The sequence below is a fragment of the Choloepus didactylus genome, chromosome 13 (genome assembly GCF_015220235.1).
Source record: "Choloepus didactylus isolate mChoDid1 chromosome 13, mChoDid1.pri, whole genome shotgun sequence".
Classification (NCBI taxonomy): domain Eukaryota; kingdom Metazoa; phylum Chordata; class Mammalia; order Pilosa; family Megalonychidae; genus Choloepus; species Choloepus didactylus.
This window is the reverse complement of record NC_051319.1, coordinates 86,990,617-87,009,568: the sequence shown is the minus strand read 5'-3', so window position 1 is coordinate 87,009,568 and position 18,952 is coordinate 86,990,617. Positions and strand designations below refer to the sequence as shown.

Genomic DNA, 18,952 nt, shown 5'->3' with positions numbered 1-18,952 from the left:
TTTTGGTTTGGTTTTGTTTTGCTGTTATTGCTTGGTGCTAGCTGTATTTAATAAGGAAAATAATTGTACATGCTCTGATAGAATTGTATTGTGATATGCCTGGTATTTAATGCATCAATTATTAATAAGAATAAAGGACAATGGAAGAGCTTCTTTAGAAGGTCCCACTCCCAGCAAGTTGGGTTCTGTAGGCCTGGAATAGGGACCAAGAATCTGTACTTCAAATAAACACAACAGTGGAAGCTGGATGCCGGTGGTTCTCACCACACTACAAAAGACACCGATGAAATCATTTCAGCATTTTTACCTCCTAGAATATCACTTTCCTAAACGCTGCAGCTTCTGTTACAAAATGATATGAAATATCAGCACTAAGCCTAAAGAATAAAAGTATTCAGTCTTAAAAATCTGCAACACCCCACATTCTTAGTCACACAAACCAGAGCATGTATTTGTATCTCTATCGAATAAAACTTTAATAGCCGCTACATAATGTTTATATGCTTGTATGCTCTACAGTTAACATATCCTGGAAGCATTTTGAAACCCTTAATGCTGTTCAATATAACCATTTCATCTTTCACTTCCACATTTCCTAGGTGCTAAATTTGCATTTTGACCCTCTGCCTACCTGTCCCAGCAGGTAGAGCTGAGAAATCTGTGGGAATATACAAGATGGAAGGGCAGCAGGACATCTAGCAGCTCTCATCTCCTTGCTAAAGGGCATTGGTGAAAAAGCCAAGGGTAGGATTCTTCGAGAGAAAAGGACTTTAGGCAGAGTTTCTAGAGACACTGCCACTGGGCACCTGGAAATGCCTTTTCCTTCTCTGTCTAGTCCCCTCCCTCCTAGATACATAAGGAAAATACAGAAATACACCAGAGCCAAAAAAGATAAAGGAGAAGAAACATACTGCCACATTTTGAGACCAAAGATGATTACCTATAAAGAAAACTGCTTATTAAGAGGAGATTCGGCAGCCTTGTTCTAACTCATGACTGAAAACCCTCCATGTCATGCCAAGGGAGCCAGAGACAGAAGCTGAGTGGAAATAGGTTTTCCAAACCCACCCAGTATGTCGGATATGACACATTTGCTCTCAGCTTATAATTGAGGCATACAAAGCTTATAGGGATGTAATAAAGGGCAAAGGTGCTGGGAAGTGTTGGCAAGGATGGAAATAAGATGGAGGCACCCCAATGAGTTTTAAATTGCCTTAAAAGCAACTCTCCACAACTTCTAGGGAAACTTCTGAGGAAGAAAACAAAGAAAATAATTCGGCTTCAGAAAGCATCTCTGAGTATCTCAATCTGATGGAGAGTTGCAACACAAAGCATGCCGGCTTCCAAAGAGTCATGCAGACACATGATCATCTCTGTGAACTATACATTGGGCCAGCATCAAACATCTGGCTCTGCTTACAAACAATCACAAATTCTGAGCTCTCTTCATGGGCACCAACAATACGAATTCCCTTAAATCCCATGCTTAGAATATGGAAGAGAGATACCTACAAGTGTTTAAAACATCCTGATTTAGGATTTGTTTAAAATCAAGAATTACTAATTTTGGTTTGAGAGAGGCTTTTGGCAATTACCCTTTGCTACCTCAATTGAACCTATCACCCCATGCTACCCTTCTTTCCTCTACCTTCCCCTCTCACATCCCCAAACACGAAAGATTAGGGTACTTTATTTTCCTTACAATTATATTCGCTTCTGCATTTAGAGTCTAACCTTATGAAATACCAAGTCTGACAAAATATGCAAGACAAACTAATTAACAACAAATAATTACAGCTAATACTTGTTGAGCACTTACTGTTTGCCATCCTAACAAGTATTTTACATGCCTTATCTCCTTGAATCCTCATAACAATTCTAGAAAATTTGTACTATTACCATCTTCATCTTCCAAATGAGGAAATCGAGGCTCTTTGAGATTTAGGAACTTGCCCAAAATCACACACGTGGCTAACAAGCAGCAAACACAAAATGTGGACCCAGGAGGCCTGACATGAAAGCCAAAAGTATGATGACTAAACCGTTTCTCTTAAGAGACAGGGTTAGTTTCCATGAACTTCTGACTGAGGCTCCAACGGGCATGCTGTCTCCATAGGAGCCCTAATATCATCCAGCAAGCACACTGCAGAGCAGACCCCATGCTGCAAATAGGCATCCTACACCTGCCAACACACCAAGAAACATACCCTGATAGCACTCAGTGTCAGGAGAAAAAGAAACAAAGTGGCCACCAGTAAACTTCACAGGGAGGATATAAGTACTGGCTTGACAAAAAGGTGTGGCCTTTTTTTTTTTTTTAATAGAAGGGAGAGATTAAATGGCAATATATGAGAATCATGCTGAGATTTAAGGATCTTGGAGCTAGTGTTACGGATCTTACACAGGCAGTCAAAGAAGCTTAACACACGAGTTTCATTGATATAATCAACCTGTTGCCAAGTAAACTGTCTTAAGAAATTGGAAAGTTGTCAAACTAGCTTAACACCATAAAACAGTACAACTTAATGAGAGACTTTATAAATCTTGAGGGATACAATACATGGCTCTCTCCAAAGACTGTGATTTCACAAATAGTTTTGGTCTCTTTTCTAGTGGGCACACATATAGTGTAAGTAAACACTGTAACTAAAAGCTGTCCTTTCTCCATTGGGTAGAACTTGTTCTGTCCTTTTCTTTGCCCAATTCCTTTAAAATATTTTTTTTTAAAGTATAAAAACTCAGAAAGTTACACAAGCATGCTAAATTGTCAACTTTCCTTAAACATCTACTCAATTTCCTGGAGCTATAACACACATTTCTGAGAATGGAAGCCCTAATATTAAAACAAAACAAAAACAGTCATTCAACGCTGAGCCTAAAAGATGGAGCAGACTCTATTAATGCTTGCAAATCAGTAATTGGCCTGAGAACTTTCCAAACTAGATATAGGTAGAGGGATGGAGAAGGAAGCGGGGGGTGGGAATAAAAAACAGAAAAGACTTGACTGAACAGAAAAAGTAAAAACTCCAAATTCAGTAGCATTGGTCCCGAGAAAAGTATGACAGCTGCTTACCTGTCTACTGCTTCTACGTCAAAGCAAAACCTCTTCTCAATAGAGTCTGTTTTCCGTCGCGTGCAGGATTTGAGGGTGACTGATTCATCTTCTCCCTGTTGAAATACACAGACTATAAAGAAGGCCAGAATGTGGGCTTTGTTCCTCTCCAGGACAAACACGACACACCAACAGGAGTGATCATTTCATCTTCTCATGACCATGTGAAGTGGAAGGTTGGTCATAAACCTTCTCAGGCAAGAGCCCCAAGCAACTAAAATATGTAAGCCATGTTATGCTTAAAGCCAAATGCCTTTAACACAGGTGGATAAAGATAGTTCAGCATCAATACATGGTAGATAAACTCTCATTGATAAAGTTTTTAAAACATTTAATTTGTAGGTTTGATAAGAGTCAAACAAGATGATCTTAAGGTCTCCTCCCAACTGAGTTTCTATGATCTTGGTCCAATTGGCACTTCTTCAGGAAAGCCTTCCTGGAACAGGTCAAACAGCCCCATGATGTGTTCACATAGCACCATGTGCTGCTCCCTTATAGCACTGACCATGACTGAAATTTTCAGTCGATGAAGGAGATGAGTCAAATAATGTCTCTCTTCACATTAGACTGTAAGCTCTCAGAGCACAGGGCTATATCTGTTTTTACTTACTATTGTTTCCCAAGAGCCCAACAACCCATGGAATGGAGTAAGTGCTATATAAACATGGTTTAACAGCTGTACTGAGATACAATAAATGGGCAATAACTATACATGTTTAAAGTGCACAATCTGATGAGTTTTGACCCTTGTATAAACCCATGAAACCAGCATCACAATCAGGCCAATGAACAGTTCCATCACCACAAAAGTTTCCTCACACTGCGTTGTAAGCAGGCTCTCCTCTTCCCATCCCCAGGCAATCACTGCAGCTGCTTTCTGTCATTAAACATTGGTTTTCATTTTCCAGAATTTCATATAAAAGGAATCACACATTATGTACTCATTTGTGTCTAGCTTCTTTCACTCTAACTAATTATTTTGAGATTCATCCATGTCGTTGCATGTACCAAGAGTTTTTCTTTTTATTGCTGATTAGTATTCCACTATATGAATACACCACAGTTTTACCTCATAGTAACAATTTATTGCCCAGAAACGTAAATGTTCCTAATCTCTTCTTGCTGTTACTTAGGAATTTATTATAGTTCTTATTTCTCCTGTCTCTGCCAATATTATTTTTTTCTAAACTAAGGGAAAAATTAGCAAGCGTGCTTAGTTTTTAGAAATTATAGGAAATGTGACTGTGCAAGGTAAAACTGAACCACCCACTAATATCAGAATAACACACAAAACAAAGACCTAGGAAAAGACAGTTTATATTCACAAGCCATACCTCTATTGTGTTTTACTGAATAGCTAAGATTAATTCCTCAGAATAAGAACTGCTCTTTGTCCAATGTGTAAAACAGATGAATATACACACCCAAACATAAGCGATTCCAAGCACGTTGAGCACTAACTATATCTCAGATTTAATGGTTACAGATCAGCTTCCACTGTGAAAGCTTACTTGAGTTGTCCCAAGAAATGGAAGGAAACGGGATCTAAAAATGATTGCCAATTGTAAACAAAAAAAAAGGAAGAAGGAAAGATTCTGTTCCAAGGAGAGCCAGACTATATCAAGGAAAGATGATCTGCTCAGCCACTAACAGTGAGAAAAGAAGAAAAGATTGGTGGAGGCAGGGAATACAAGGACCCTAACAAACCCCTAAGCAATGGAGGGGAAGGCTGGGACAGAAACGTCTATGTCTCTAGGCAATAAATTAATGCTACACAGGGAATGATAATGAAAGCCTGCAATAAGAAAAGATGATGGAAAGAGGGAGGATGCAGATTATGGGCTTCAAGTAGTGGACTATACTACTTGCAGAGTTGCTGACCTAGTACACAGTTAAGAGTTTCTTCAGAAGGAGCAGGCAGACCCGAGTCTCAGGTTCCTCACGTCAGAGGGCGGAGCTCCGGGTCAACTCTGTTACGCAATGACTAAAGGTAAGACCTGAGAAGACGGCCACAGAGATGAAGGGACGCTTTCCTCACTCCCTGAAGCTTCCACTTCTTCACCTAATTAAAAATCTGGTTGTTAGCCAAACCTCAGAGAGGCTGTTGGGACTCTCTAATTGGTCGTATACTAACAGGCCACCAACATTCTCTCTCTGTAGTTCCTACCACTTCTTCCTCAAGAAGAGGGAGGACACCTAAAGGGTTCAGAGTGTGGAGTCTGGAGCCAGACCACCTGGGCTCAAGTCCTCGCTCCAGCATGTACCAGCTGCACCAAACTGGGCGAGTTATTTAACTTCTCTATGCCAAATGGTCAAATCAATAAAACAGTGATAATAAGAGCATCTGCCTCATAATGTTGTTTTGAGGATTGAATGAGTTAATGCTTAGAAGTGCTAATGGGAGAGTATTGGCACATAGTAACTGCAGAATATATATTAGCCACTTTATTTACTAGTATCATTTTTTTTTTTTTTTTTTTTTTTGGTTATACAGCCTATTATTACCCCTAAAACCCTCCATTTCCCGCTTCTAATCAGACATTTTGAGATCCTCCTTACCAGCTGGCTCCATGCTCTGCCAGGGTTCTTACTGGAAACCCTGAAGCTTCAGGACACATCCCATTGCACACATACACACACACAAGTGCAAATAAAACTAGTGATACCTGAATAAGGTCCATTTCCTGATTCTGATATTATATCATAGTTATGTAAGATGCTACCACTGGGGGAAATGGGTGAAGGGCACAAGGGTACTCTCTATACTACTTTTGCCACTTCCCGTGTTTACAGTGGTTTCAAAATTAATAGTGAAATAAAAAAATAAATAAAGCCTGTCTTACAGAGCTGTTGCAGGGATTAAATGAATTATTACTTGCAAAGTGCTGTGGACAGGGACTGGCACAGAGGAAATGGCCTATCGATTGGCCATTATCATCATCATCATCACCACCAACTCCTTTCCATGGTCCTAAGATCCTCTAACATTTTCTTTTTTGCAGCCTTCCAGAAACCTTCCTTTTACCCATACCCAAACATCCAGCTTCTGGGGAAGAGAACACATTTCCTACATAGTCTATAAGCCCTTGATCCTCACTAAACACAACTATGTTCCAACTCAGTTGTGTTCCACAGAGGAAGCAGAGGGCCACAAGTCCCGAATTAAGAACGACCAGCCTTTGAATTCCAGCTTCATAAATTACTAACTATGAGACTTTGAGTTAATTACTTAACCCTCCATGCCTCAGTTTCTGTAATTGTAAATGCCTATAATCATGTAATCATAAAGTTGCTGTTGGATTAAATAAGATACTGAAGGTAAAATACTTAGAATAGTAACTAGCATGTTGTACATGTTCAATAAATATTAGCTACTATCATAATAAAAATTACAGCTGATGAAAATAAGAGGGCTCAATATGAATTTCAAACTTACACATTAAAATAAACATTAAAAAACACAAAGCAAATACAAATAAAACCCAGACAGTTCAAAACAACAGATAATCCATATTTGCCGTGTCTGTGGTAATTATGCAGCCCCAGATCTTTACAGTGTAGCTTCTCTGGCCATCACGAGGCACCTGGCCTAGGAAAGGAAGGCAGAGGACAGGTGTTGGACAAGGTAGTGATGACCACTGGGCCTCTTCCAAGCATATACCTGAGTACACTAGCAAGTACCTCAGCTGTCAGCCAAAACATTATCCTGACCCTATATAGGAAATGGGCTTAGAAATGATTCGGAGGAAGGAGTACAGGCATCTCCAGGGACCACAAAGAACCTACTTACAACCAGTGCCCTGCCCATTCTCTAAAAACTCAAAGCCATCCACTAGTCTCTTTTAAAAACATGAGATACCAGCCTTTGAACCATGGATCCAAAAAGCTGATAGGGAGCTAGCTGTTCCACGATTTACTTAACAATTCTGCTAGTTGTTGAATGTAGAGTTTGTTTCCAGTTTTCTGTTATTATAAACAATGGTGAGATGAACATTCTTGCATATGGTTCTCTATATTCCTTTCAGTATATTCCTGAACATGGAATTACTGAATCAAAGGAAGTAGAAATGTTAGGGCTTTTCATATACATTGCACAAAGTTTCTGTGGTTATTTTTAAAATGAATTACAAATAATTAGAAGCATCTGTCATGCATTGTTCCACATTAGAAAAAGAAGATACAGGAGAGAAAAGAGAAAGGAAGGATAAATTAATACATGAAAAGAATAGAATCTCTTAACATTTAGTCATTCCATTTAGATTCTCTGCTCACAGGGGGACACTGGCATATGTACTGTGGTAAACAGAGGGCAAACTCTTGATCCGTCCATGGATCCCTAACCTCTCCCTTCGCTCACCATCAGTGTGTTGGCTGAGGCTTACACTCCACTGCAGGCCACCATCATGGACACAGAGTCACAGACCGAGCTGTAACTATTTCTCCAAACAGCCTATCCCAACCAAACTCAAAAAGGAACAAATGAGGAATCTATAAAAATTTTAAAACAAAAGAAAACCTTTCTACACTCCTCCCAGGACAGACAGGTTGGGAAGGAAGAGGGAAAGGAGGGGAAAGGAGAGGAAAGGTGAGGGGAGGAGACCCCACTGTCCCCAAAAATGGAAATAGCAGTCCTGGCAAAGGAAACTGTTCTAGGTATTCACATACACACACACACACACACACACACACACACACACACACACAATAAATCCCTTGATATGATCCTCTTAATATCCTCATTTTGCCAGTGAGGAAACTAAGACACAGAAAGTCACAATACTGGCACTACTGAATTGCTGTACATTGTCCTGGGGAATATCAGTCACTAACGGTATGACTATGGTAGCAGTGGCATACATAAGCAGGGAACAAGGGAGTAGTTATTTGCAAAATGAAAAATACCATGGTTGAGTAAACCTTTTTTAAAAAAGAGGATATTATCAGTGGAGACATTTAGGTAAACCAATGCAAATAAATAGATGTTATTATTCCTATAAACAGGTTGGGGAATACCCAAGTCTCTCAAGCTATCACTATTTCTATTTAATGTACAAGGTATTTGTAGAATAAATTAGAACATATTTCCTTCTAATTTTTCTGCTACACAATGGAAAAACTCATGAATTGCCTTCAGGAGGAAATCTATAACTCTCCTCAACTATTTGAAACTTCTTTATCCTTTCATTTATTCCCGTGACAAAGATTCACTGACTGTTTACTGTCTATAGACCAAGGATATAAAGGAGAAAAAAAAAATTAGGTCCCAGCCTGCATGAAACTGACAGTCAAATGGGGGATAGAGATAATAATCAATTACTCACAAAAATAAATGAGAAATTACAACTGTGATAATTGCTACCAAAAAACAAAAAAAGGCAGGTTGTGCTTTTAAAAAAAAGCGTAAATTAAGGGAATATGACTTGTACAAGAAGGTCAGAAAAGGCTTTCTTGTGCTGGGATCCAAAGGATTAATAGGATAAGGGCAGGAGAAAAGGATCGGGGGTAGTGGACAGCAGTTGGAAAGATGCTGTGGTCAAGTGTTCATGCAGACTTGGGGGAAACAAAAGGAAGCTGATGTGGCTGTAATCCCAGAACAAGAAGGAAAGTGTAATGACTCAGAGTTTGAGGGAAGCAGAGGCCAGACAGCACAGGATTCTGGTCTGAAGGAAAACAATAAAAGGTTTTAAAGAAGGGACAGGTTGCTCCAAACCTCCTGCGGAAAGGTGCCTCATCTCAGAGGATCGGATGCAGAGGAACTGTATTTCGCCACACATGGGATCTGGTCTCCAAGAGGCCAGAACAAATCTGTTCATGCATTTTGGCCTAAGGCTAGAATAGAAGTGAGTGATTTTAAAGGAAAATAATCCAAATGAAAGTGACAGTGAGGGGATAGAAAGGGTGGAGATGTTTGGAAAAGAAAACACCCTATTATCTATATCAAGTCTACCTCCAGCTCCTAGGAGAGATTTGTACAAACACACATACGAGGACACTGCATGATTCCCCTGTACAAATCAAGAAGACATCACCTCTGACTTTGACACTTCTCCCATCCAGAGGCGGGATCTATGTTCTCTCCCACTGAAATCAGGTGAGCTTTTGTGAGTGTTTCAACCAACATACAAGGCCAAAGGTAATATTACATGACTTATGAAATCAGCTCATTACAAGGCAATGTAGCCTCTGCTTTAGTTGCTCAAATACTCAATCCTGAAACCTTCAGCTACCCTGAGGCCGCCATGCTGTGAGGAAGCACCAAACTGTCCCACACAGAGAGACCCACCCAGAGAGGTGCTGAGACTACACAAAGATGGAAAAGGAGGGGGAAGAGGAAGGAGGAGAGAGACAGCATGAGAGAGAGACAGAGACAGAGAGAGCTATGCCTAGCCAACCTTCAGCTGTTTCGGACCCTCATTGTTCCAGCTCTAGGCACTATCTGATTGGAAGAGCGTGAGAGACACCCATCCAAATGCTTGCCAAATTCCCTAACCCATAGAAACTGTGAGAAACAATAAAATGCTTAGCATTGTTTTAATCCACTAAGTTTTGGGGTGATTTGTAACATAGCAATAGATAACTGGAACATCTAAACTACCAACCGGCAACTCTCCAGGTAGCAAATGAGAGTGACATGAATCAATTTCACAGAAAGAAGTCATCCAAAATTTTCAGACTCTAAACACAAATGATACCCTTGATACAATATATATGTAAAATTCAAGAATCTTGCTTAATTGCAGTTCCTAATAGAACTAAGAGCATTCATCTTGTTTTAGACATTTTTTTTGATGGCACCCACGCCTGCTGGAACTACTGCAAAAAAAATTAACAAAATTGGAGGTGTTATATACATGCATTAATATTACAATATATTAGCCAAGCAAATTAAGCATGATATTTAAAAGATAAAACTCACCCCCTTTCCTCCTGACTTTTGGTCAAACGGTACCATGGTGATTTGTTTGGAATCCCGTTGATATGTACAGTAGTGCTTCACCCAAGAAGTTCCAAAGTGACCTGCAAAGTAACATTTCCCATAAAACACCTATAACATGTCCACTGTATGCTGCATATAATTAACTGGAGAAACATAAATGTATACTCCACAACACTCACCTACCCTTAAACTGTCTCAAGGGACAATATATTCTCCATACCACTGGAATAGACAGAAATCTCATCCCACAGGGTGAAAATGCTACAGACCCAGGGCTTTCCCCAAGAGGCAAAGGAAGACTGTTTCTCACTAGTGTACATCCAGTGGGTCCTAAAATATAAAGGAAGTAGAGGTTCCCTGGGGAGATTAATTCATGTTCACATCATCAATCTCCATTTAAAGTTTCCTTTCTTTTCCCTGGCAGGAGTAAGATGATTGAAGAAAACACAGACAGGCTTCTCATAGTGCTTTTCATCATTCCCATCTGGTGTGATGGCGTCATGCTTCCCGCACAGCTGCTCTAAGACTCCACTTACAGACATACAGGGGTTCTGACCTACTTTCAACCCCCTAATTTCTACTTTAGCAGAACTAAAGAAGATCTGAAAAACAGACAAGGAAAACTCGGACCAGAGATGCAGAATGGAAGTGATGATAAATGCCCAAATGTAATCTAAAGAGTTTGTCCCTCAATATTATTCCTCAGGAAAGAAGGCGATGCCACAAAGTTAAGTCTGACAAAGTGTCTGATTTTACCAGATGCTTAGTCAAGGATTTTATTTTGAATAACGAAGTATTTTAAGAGGAAGAAGGCATTAATGCCTGCAAGGAGTTCAATCAATATGTCTCATATTCATATAGAGATCAATAGCAGAAATGGTTTTAAATTAAAGGAGAGTAACATGAAAAGAGATTAGTAACATGTAATAATCATTCCTCAGAGTATAACTGCCAATTGCAAGTGTTTGACAGCATTTAATAACTTAAAAAAACAATGCAGTAAGCATTTATGTTGGAGCATCAAGGACAAATCAAAATACCAACCATCCTAATGTATCTTGTGGCTTGGAAAAAAAAATTCAGTGATAACAGAACACAAAGACTCCAAAAGTGTTATATCTTGGATAAGTGGAGCATTCAGAATAATTAAGGGCAATAATGGATCATAGCCTCCTGAATACAGTAGGAATCCTTATGTCTATACTAAGAACAGAAAGATAGATAGATGCACAAGAAGGAAGGAAGGGAGAAGAAACGAAGGAAGAGAGAAGGGGAGTAGGATGGAGGGAGAGGGGGAGGGGGAGAAAAAAATGGAGGGAGAGAAGAAGAGGACAGGGGAGGATGCTTTCTTACTGTACAATGAATTGTGACAAATAATACAGAAGGAGCAATGGACTGGAATATCACCATTTTGCAACCATCAAATAAAGATTAGCTCAGGCAAGGACCTGTCAATGGATGATAATCTAGAGTGGCAGAGTTTGATTAGGAGGATATTTACATGATCTTAAGGTATCTCCTCACAGATTGCTATTAGCTACAAGAGAAAATTGCTAAAATGAAAAATTCCCTAGGGGGAATCTGGCAGAAGAAAGAATCAGTGAACTCCAAGACAAGACAATTAAGGAGATTCAGGCTGAGGACAGAAAGAAAAAAGAATTTAAAAAGTGAACAGAGCCTAAGAGGTCTGTGGAACACCTTCAAGAATACCAATATGTACATTATGGGAGTCCCAAGAGAAGAAAGAAAGAGGCAAAAGGAATATTAAAAGAAATAATGGCATAAAATTTTCCAAATTTAACAGAAGACATGAAAATGCACACTGAAGAAGCCCAAGGAACCCCAAACAGGAGAAACTTGACGAGAACCACACCCAGAAACACAGTAGTCAAGCTGTTGAATGCCAAGGACAAGGAGAGCTGCAAAAGAAAAGCAATATGTTATGTACAAGGGAGTCCCGATAAGATTAAGTGCCAATTTCTCATCAGAATCCATAAAGGAAAAAAAGGCAGTGGAACAAAATATTTAAAGTGTTTTAAGAAAACAATGGCCAACCAAGAAGTTTATATCTGACAAGACTGTCATTAAAAAATAAGGGAGAGATTAAGATGTTCCCAGATAAACAAAAGCTGAGAGAATACATTACCACTAGACCTGCCCTACAAGCAATGTGACATGGAGCTCTTCAGACTGAAAGGAAAGGACACCAGAAAGTGGATCAAAGAAGGATGAAGAAGAAAGACCTCTGGTAAAGGTTCTAAAATGAAAATGCATAAAAAGTAATAATACAGTGATAGTATACTTAAAATGGTTTCTACAGTGGGTGAATAAATCTTAATAAAATTGCATTTAAAAAGTAATAAGAAATCTATGGTTTTGGACATACAGCAAATAAAGGTATAATCTGTAACAAGTACACCAAAAAAGTGCAGAGACAGAAGGGTATAGGAACAGTGGATGTTAAGCTGATATCAAACCAAACATGAGTAGTATAGATTTAGGATGCTAAATTTAAAACCCATGAAAACCAAACAAAATATATGAAAAATATATAGAGAAAGAAATGAGAAGATTCTTAAAATAGTACAATGTGAAAAATCAAATACGAAAGTAAGCGTTAATGGAAGAACTGAGGGACAAAAAAGGTGTAAGACTAACAAAGACCAAAGAGTAAAATGTCAGAAGAAAGCACTGCATTATCCATGAATACTTTAAGGATATTTGAATTAAACTCTCCAGTCAAACAGAAGAGATTGGCAGAATGGATAAAAAAGCATGACCCAGCTATATGCTATTTACAAAAGATTCTCCTTACATACAAAGGACGCAAGAAGGTTGAAAGTGAAAGGATGGAAAAGATATGCAAAAAGAGAGCTGGGATAGCTCCACTAATATCAGATAAAATAGTTTTTAAATTAGAAACCGTTATGAGGGACAAAGGAGATCACTAATTCAACAAGAAGATATGACAATTATAAATATGTATGTACCTAATAGCACAGCCCCCAAAATAAATGAATATTGACAGATTTGAAGGTACAAATAAATGTTTCTACATTCATAGTGGACACTTTAATACACCACTTTCAGTAATGCATAAAACATATACACAGAAGGCCAATAAATAGAAGACTTGAACAATACCATAAAACAACTAGATCTAACAGACATATATACAACACTTCTCCCACAGCAGTAGAATGCAATGCTCACAGGTCATTCTCTGGAATAGACCAAATTTTAGGTAACAAAACAAGTCTCAATAAATTCAATAAAATTGAACTCATACAATGCAACTTCTCTGATAACAATGAATGAAGTTACAAATCAGTAACAGAGGGAGAACTGGAAAATTCACAAATATACAGAAATTAAATGCACTCTTAAACAACCAATGGGTCAAAGAAGAAATCACAAAGGAAATCCTGAGGCAAATGAAAATGAAAACATAACAAATCAAAATTTACGGGATGCAGCAAAGGCAGTGCAAAGAAGGAAACTTAGAACTCTAACTGCTTACATTAAAAAAGAAGGAAGATCTCCAGTCAGAGGCCTAACCTCTCAACTGGAGGATCCAGAAAGAGAAGAGTAAACTAAACCCAAGGTGAACAGAAGAAAGGAAATGACAAAATTAGAACAGAGGTCAATGAAATACGGAATTAAAAAGCAATACAGATGGTGGATACCTGAAACTATCAAACTACAACCCAGAACCCAGAAATCTCGAAGACAGTTGTATAAAAATGTAGCTTATGAGGGGTGACAATGGGATTGGAAAAGCCATAAGGACCACACTCCACTTTGTCTAGTTTATGGATGGATGAGTAGAAAAATAGGGAAGGAAACAAACAGACAAAGGTACCCAGTGTTCTTTTTACTTCAATTGCTCTTTTTTCACTCTAATTATTATTCTTGTTATTTTTGTGTGTGTGCTAATGAAGGTGTCAGGGATTGATTTAGGTGATGAGTGTACAACTATGTAATGGTACTGTGAACAATCGAAAGTACGATTTGTTTTGTATGACCGTGTGGTATGTGAATATCTCTCAATAAAATGAAGATAAAAAAAAAAAAGAAGAAACATAAGGGTGAACACTATTGTAAACAATGGACTACAGTTAATAGTACAATTATAAAAATATCATTTAATGAATTGTAACAAATGTACCACACCAATAAAAGATAATAATAACAGGATGGTATATGGGAACTCTGCATTTAACATATGATGTTTCTGTAAACTCCAAGTTCTCTAATAAAACAAAAATCCTATCAGATAAGTTTTACCTTTGAGATTGGAAAAAGAATAAAAAAAAAAAAAAAGTGAAAAAAAAAAAAAAAAAAAGCAATACAGAGAATCAATGAAACCAAAAGTTAGGTCTTTGAAAAGAACAATAAAATCCACAAACCTTTAGCTAGACTGACAGAAAAAAGAGAGGTCACAAGTAACTATATTAGAAATGAAAAGGGAGACATTACTATGATCCCACAGAAATAAAATGGATTATAAGAAGATACAATGAACAGTGGCACACCAACAAATTAGATAACTTTGATGAAATGGAGAAATTCCTAGAAAACGCAAACTACCTACACTGACTCAAGAAGAAACGCAAGATCTCAACAGACCAATAACTAGTAAAAGAGATTGAATCAGTAATAAAAAAATCTCCCAACAAAGAAAAGCCCAGGACCAGATGGCTTCACAGGGGAATTTCACTAAACATCCCAAGAACAATCAACACCAATACTGTTCAAACTCTTCCAAAAAACTGAAGAGAAGAGGACACTTCCTAACTCATTCTGTGATGCTAACATCACCTTAATACCAAGCCAGCTAAAGATATGATAAGAAAATTACAGACCAATATCCTTTTATAATATAGATGCAACAATCCTCAACAAGATACTAGCAACCCAAATTCAAATGCACATTAAAAGAATTATGTAACATGATTGTGGCTGTCCGCGGCCTGAACAGAACAGGCCTGTGGACCTTGGCACACAGCAGTCTGTGTGACCCTAGGCAGTTAATTTTAACCTATCGTCTTTGTAAGCCAGTAAAGAGAAAAAGGTAAATTAACCTTAAAATATAACTTTAAAATGTGAAACGGGAAGTAAGCAGGAAGTGAGAAACTCTTGGTCTCACAGAAGAGCAAGATGTAAATGTACCCCAGACCTCTTGCTGTCAAATGTTAGTCTAGTCTACCTGCTTCCTGGCTCCCAAGTGTTATCACTCTTGTGGTGATCTACTAAACCCCATCCTATAATTCTCCTCTCCTTCTTGCATCTCCCCCCGTGTCACAGGAACCAGCTCCTGCATCTATGCTCTCCCACCCTTAGGAATGTCTCTGTCTTAAACCCTTATAACCCGCTTGACCAGCTAGCTTAATCACACAATCAACTTTCCCGTGAACGCAATGCCCACCCAGCTAAGAGAGCCGTCATGATCTCTCCGCGACTTCTCACACTGTAAGCAAGCCCTAAATAAAAGTTCATGTATCAGAAAATGCCCGGTGTCTTTCTTTGGCCTCTGGACTGGCAAAGCCCTCATGGGCCGCGGCAATGATTCAAGTGGGATTTTTTTCAGTAGTATGCAAGCATGGGTCAATATAGGAAAAACAATGTATTTGATTAATAGAATGAAGGAAAAATCACCACATGATCATCTCAACTGATCCAGAAAAGACATCTGACAAAATCCAGCACTGCTTCTTGGTAAAAACACTCAGAAAACTAAGAATAGAAGGAACTTCAACGGGGATAAAGGGCATATATGAAAAACCCAAAGCTAACATCATACTCCGTGGTGAAAAAACTGAAAACTGTCTCTAAGATCAGGAGCAAGACAAGGATGCCAGCCCTGTCACCACTGTTATTCAACATAGTACTGGAAGTTCTAACCAGAGCAATTAGGCAAGAAGAGAAGCTACATCTAAATTGGAAAGGAAGAAGTAAAACTTTCCCTATTTGCAGGTAACATGGTCCTATCTTTAAAAAAATCCTGAAAAATACACCAACATTGCTCCTAGAGCTAATAGATAATTTAGCAAAGTGACAGGGTGCAAGATCAATGTGCAAAAATCAGTAGTGTTTCTACATACCAGTAATGAACAATCTGAAGAAGAAATCAAGAAAAAATTCCATTTTCAATAGGAACTAAAAGAATCAAATATCTAGGGATAATTATAACCAGGGATATAAAGAACTTATTTACAGAAAACTACAAAACACAGCTAAAAGAAATCAAAGAAGCCCTAAATAAATGGAAGGACATCTGTGTTCATGGACTGGAAGACTAATATCGTTAAAATGTCAATTCTACCGAAAGCAATTTACAGATTCAACACAATCACAATGAAAATTCCAACACCCCCTTTGTAGAAACGGAAATGCCATCATCAAGTTATCTGGAAAGGTAAGGGGCTCCGAATAGCCAGACATCTTGAAAAGTTGGAGGACTCACACTTCTCATTTTTAAATGTATAATAAGGCAATGTTAATTAAAATACAGCATGGTACTGGCACAAGGGCAGACATACAGACTAATGGAATTAACTGAGAGAATGGGGAGTTAATGCTTAATTGGTATGGAGTTTCTGTTTGGGGGTGACAGAAATGTTTTGGTAATGGATGGTGGTGATGGTAGCAAAACATTGTGAATGTAATTAACATCACTGAATTATGTATTTGAATGTGATTAAAAGAAATTTTAGGTTGCATATATGTTACTAGGATTAAAAAACAGGACTGTACAATACAGTGAACACGCATATAAACTAAAGACTATAGTTAATAGTATAATTATATTTTTTCATCAATTGTAACAAAGGTACCACACTAATGCAAAGTGTTAATAATAGGGAAAATGTGCATGTGGCAGGGAGTACGGGAACTCAGTATTTTCTGCATGATTTTTCTGTAAACCTGCAACTTCTCTAATAAAAAAATAGTAACAACCAAAACAACTATCCCCTCCAACATCCAACCCCGTACTGTCCCCACTGTCACCAGGGAACTATTTTAAGCCCAAGCAAATATTTGAATATTCACTGAATAGAATAATCACTGAAATCAAGTATCCTTTTCTGTTCCATCAGGAAGCTTTTAGGAATGAAAACATTTGCCTAACACTAAATCAACAAAAAGACATGAAAGAGCAAAAAACCAACAAAAACTGGAAGTAGCAATGTGCCCAACCAAGAAAGCTGGGACAGAGGACTAGAAGAACTTTCCATTAAAGAAAAAAAATTCATTTTCTTTTATCCCTAGCATTGCATGCATGCAGTAAGTCTGTACTACCCTAAATAGCACAGCCCCATCCTAAAGACTGTTCCCTGACCCAGTGCATGAATCTGAATCACCACCAAAACTCTGCCTTAGCAGCAACCTGGCATATCTTCTTTGACATCATATAGGCAAGCAATGAATCTTCTTCCTGGCTCTCAAAGTGAATTGCGCCTCTCCTTTTCATAACATTTAAGTATGAGAATGAAAGTAGTTGAGGAGAAAAAGGAAAGGGGCTAAGACATGATTGTTTGGGCCTTGTTGAAACAAGTCTCGAATCAAAACAAAATCTCCACATATTACTTAAATCGACCAAAGGATAAGATTGCTGTTACATGATGGAGTCTAGCATGGAAGGCCTTATCAAGGCTGATAGGCTAAGGGTAGGGTATACTCAATGGTAGAGTAACACTGGAGAGAGAAAAGCAACTCCAGAGCCTCAATGAATTCCAGGTTCCTGAAGGAATTCCCAGTTACAAAGAAAACAAAATGTGGAGGCAGACACACCCCGTGGAAATCATTTTTCCCTCTGAAAATGGAACTATAAAATTACTCTCACCCAAACATGTATTTACAGAGCTCCTTCTACAGGCCACCCTCTACCTTCTGGGCAGAAGGCACTAGTGTACCCTAAGCTGTTGGCAGTCAAAAGCACTTACGTTTCTCCTGAACATAAAGGTACCCTTCCATGGTATAGGGACTGACAGTCTTGTGCTCAAGGGGATTCTCCTTCATCTTTTTCATCAGTGATTCCACTTCTGACCTGGTGCCTTCGAAGCGATTTCTTGTCTAGGATAAAAAGAATTTTATTCAAATCAAAGAAATAAAATCTCTGTTCCCATTTCTAACAATTCAGTCCATCAGCCTAATGGAATCCTTATTTCTAAAACCAGGCAAGAGGCATTCAACCATCTTGGAATGAGGCAAAACATTCACTTTTAAGGAGTACACTTGGACCTTAAACCCCTATACCAGAATGACTCTCAAACTTCAGTGACCACTAAAATCACCTGAGGAATGTGTAAAAAAATGCAAATGCTCAGGCCTCACCACTGGAGATTAATTTGATACCTCTGGACTCAGAAACCTCAGTTTTAAACAAGCATCCCAGGTGATCCTGATTCAGACGGTCCATAGGGCATGCAGTGGATGCTGGGGTACACCGCTCAGATCCCCCTTCAGGACTGAGGCCCTCATTTCTCCAGCTGCAGGGAATGTTGCTTGCTAATGGCTTGGCTCACAGATGAGTCCATCCCTTGGAAGTGCCCTCACAAGAATTCTGCTTCAACCAAGGTGCTCCCTTCCCCAGGGCAGCCTGCAACCAATGACTGGTCGAGGCTGGGGACAAAAGGGGAAGAGGTCCAAAGCCTGGCCTCCTTGCTCCTGTGAAGGACTACTTTGAGGGATCATCCCAGCACCAGGGCACCCAAATGTATCACAGTTCAACTTCTTCTGCCAAACCCTGCTTCCCTTTTTCATGAGTATTTTTGCAGGCACTACACCCCAGTAAACCTCTTTCATGTAAATCTCCATTTCAGAGTGTGCCTCCTGAGGAAGCCAGGCTACAGTGAAGCCACACTTTGTGAAACCTTTCAGAGAATCTGCAACTTCCTGTT

The 18,952-nt window shown here is 38.8% G+C and overlaps 1 protein-coding gene across 8 annotated transcripts in view; it reads right to left on the bottom strand.

Moving 5' to 3' along the window:
* ARHGAP26 (Rho GTPase activating protein 26) overlaps positions 1 to 18,952 on the bottom strand; it is a 456,250-nt gene that overhangs the window by 294,510 nt on the left and 142,788 nt on the right. For all 8 annotated transcript variants that reach the window (XR_005211383.1, XM_037801456.1, XM_037801453.1 and 5 more), the window contains exons 8-10: positions 17,996 to 18,125; positions 10,029 to 10,129; positions 3,074 to 3,168 (exon numbers count right to left, since the gene is read on the bottom strand). Coding sequence is in view for 7 of the 8 variants with exons in the window: in XM_037801456.1 (XP_037657384.1) it covers positions 3,074 to 3,168; positions 10,029 to 10,129; positions 17,996 to 18,125 (326 nt within the window). In the remaining variant the exon portion in view is untranslated. The remainder of the gene's footprint in view (positions 1 to 3,073; positions 3,169 to 10,028; positions 10,130 to 17,995; positions 18,126 to 18,952) is intronic.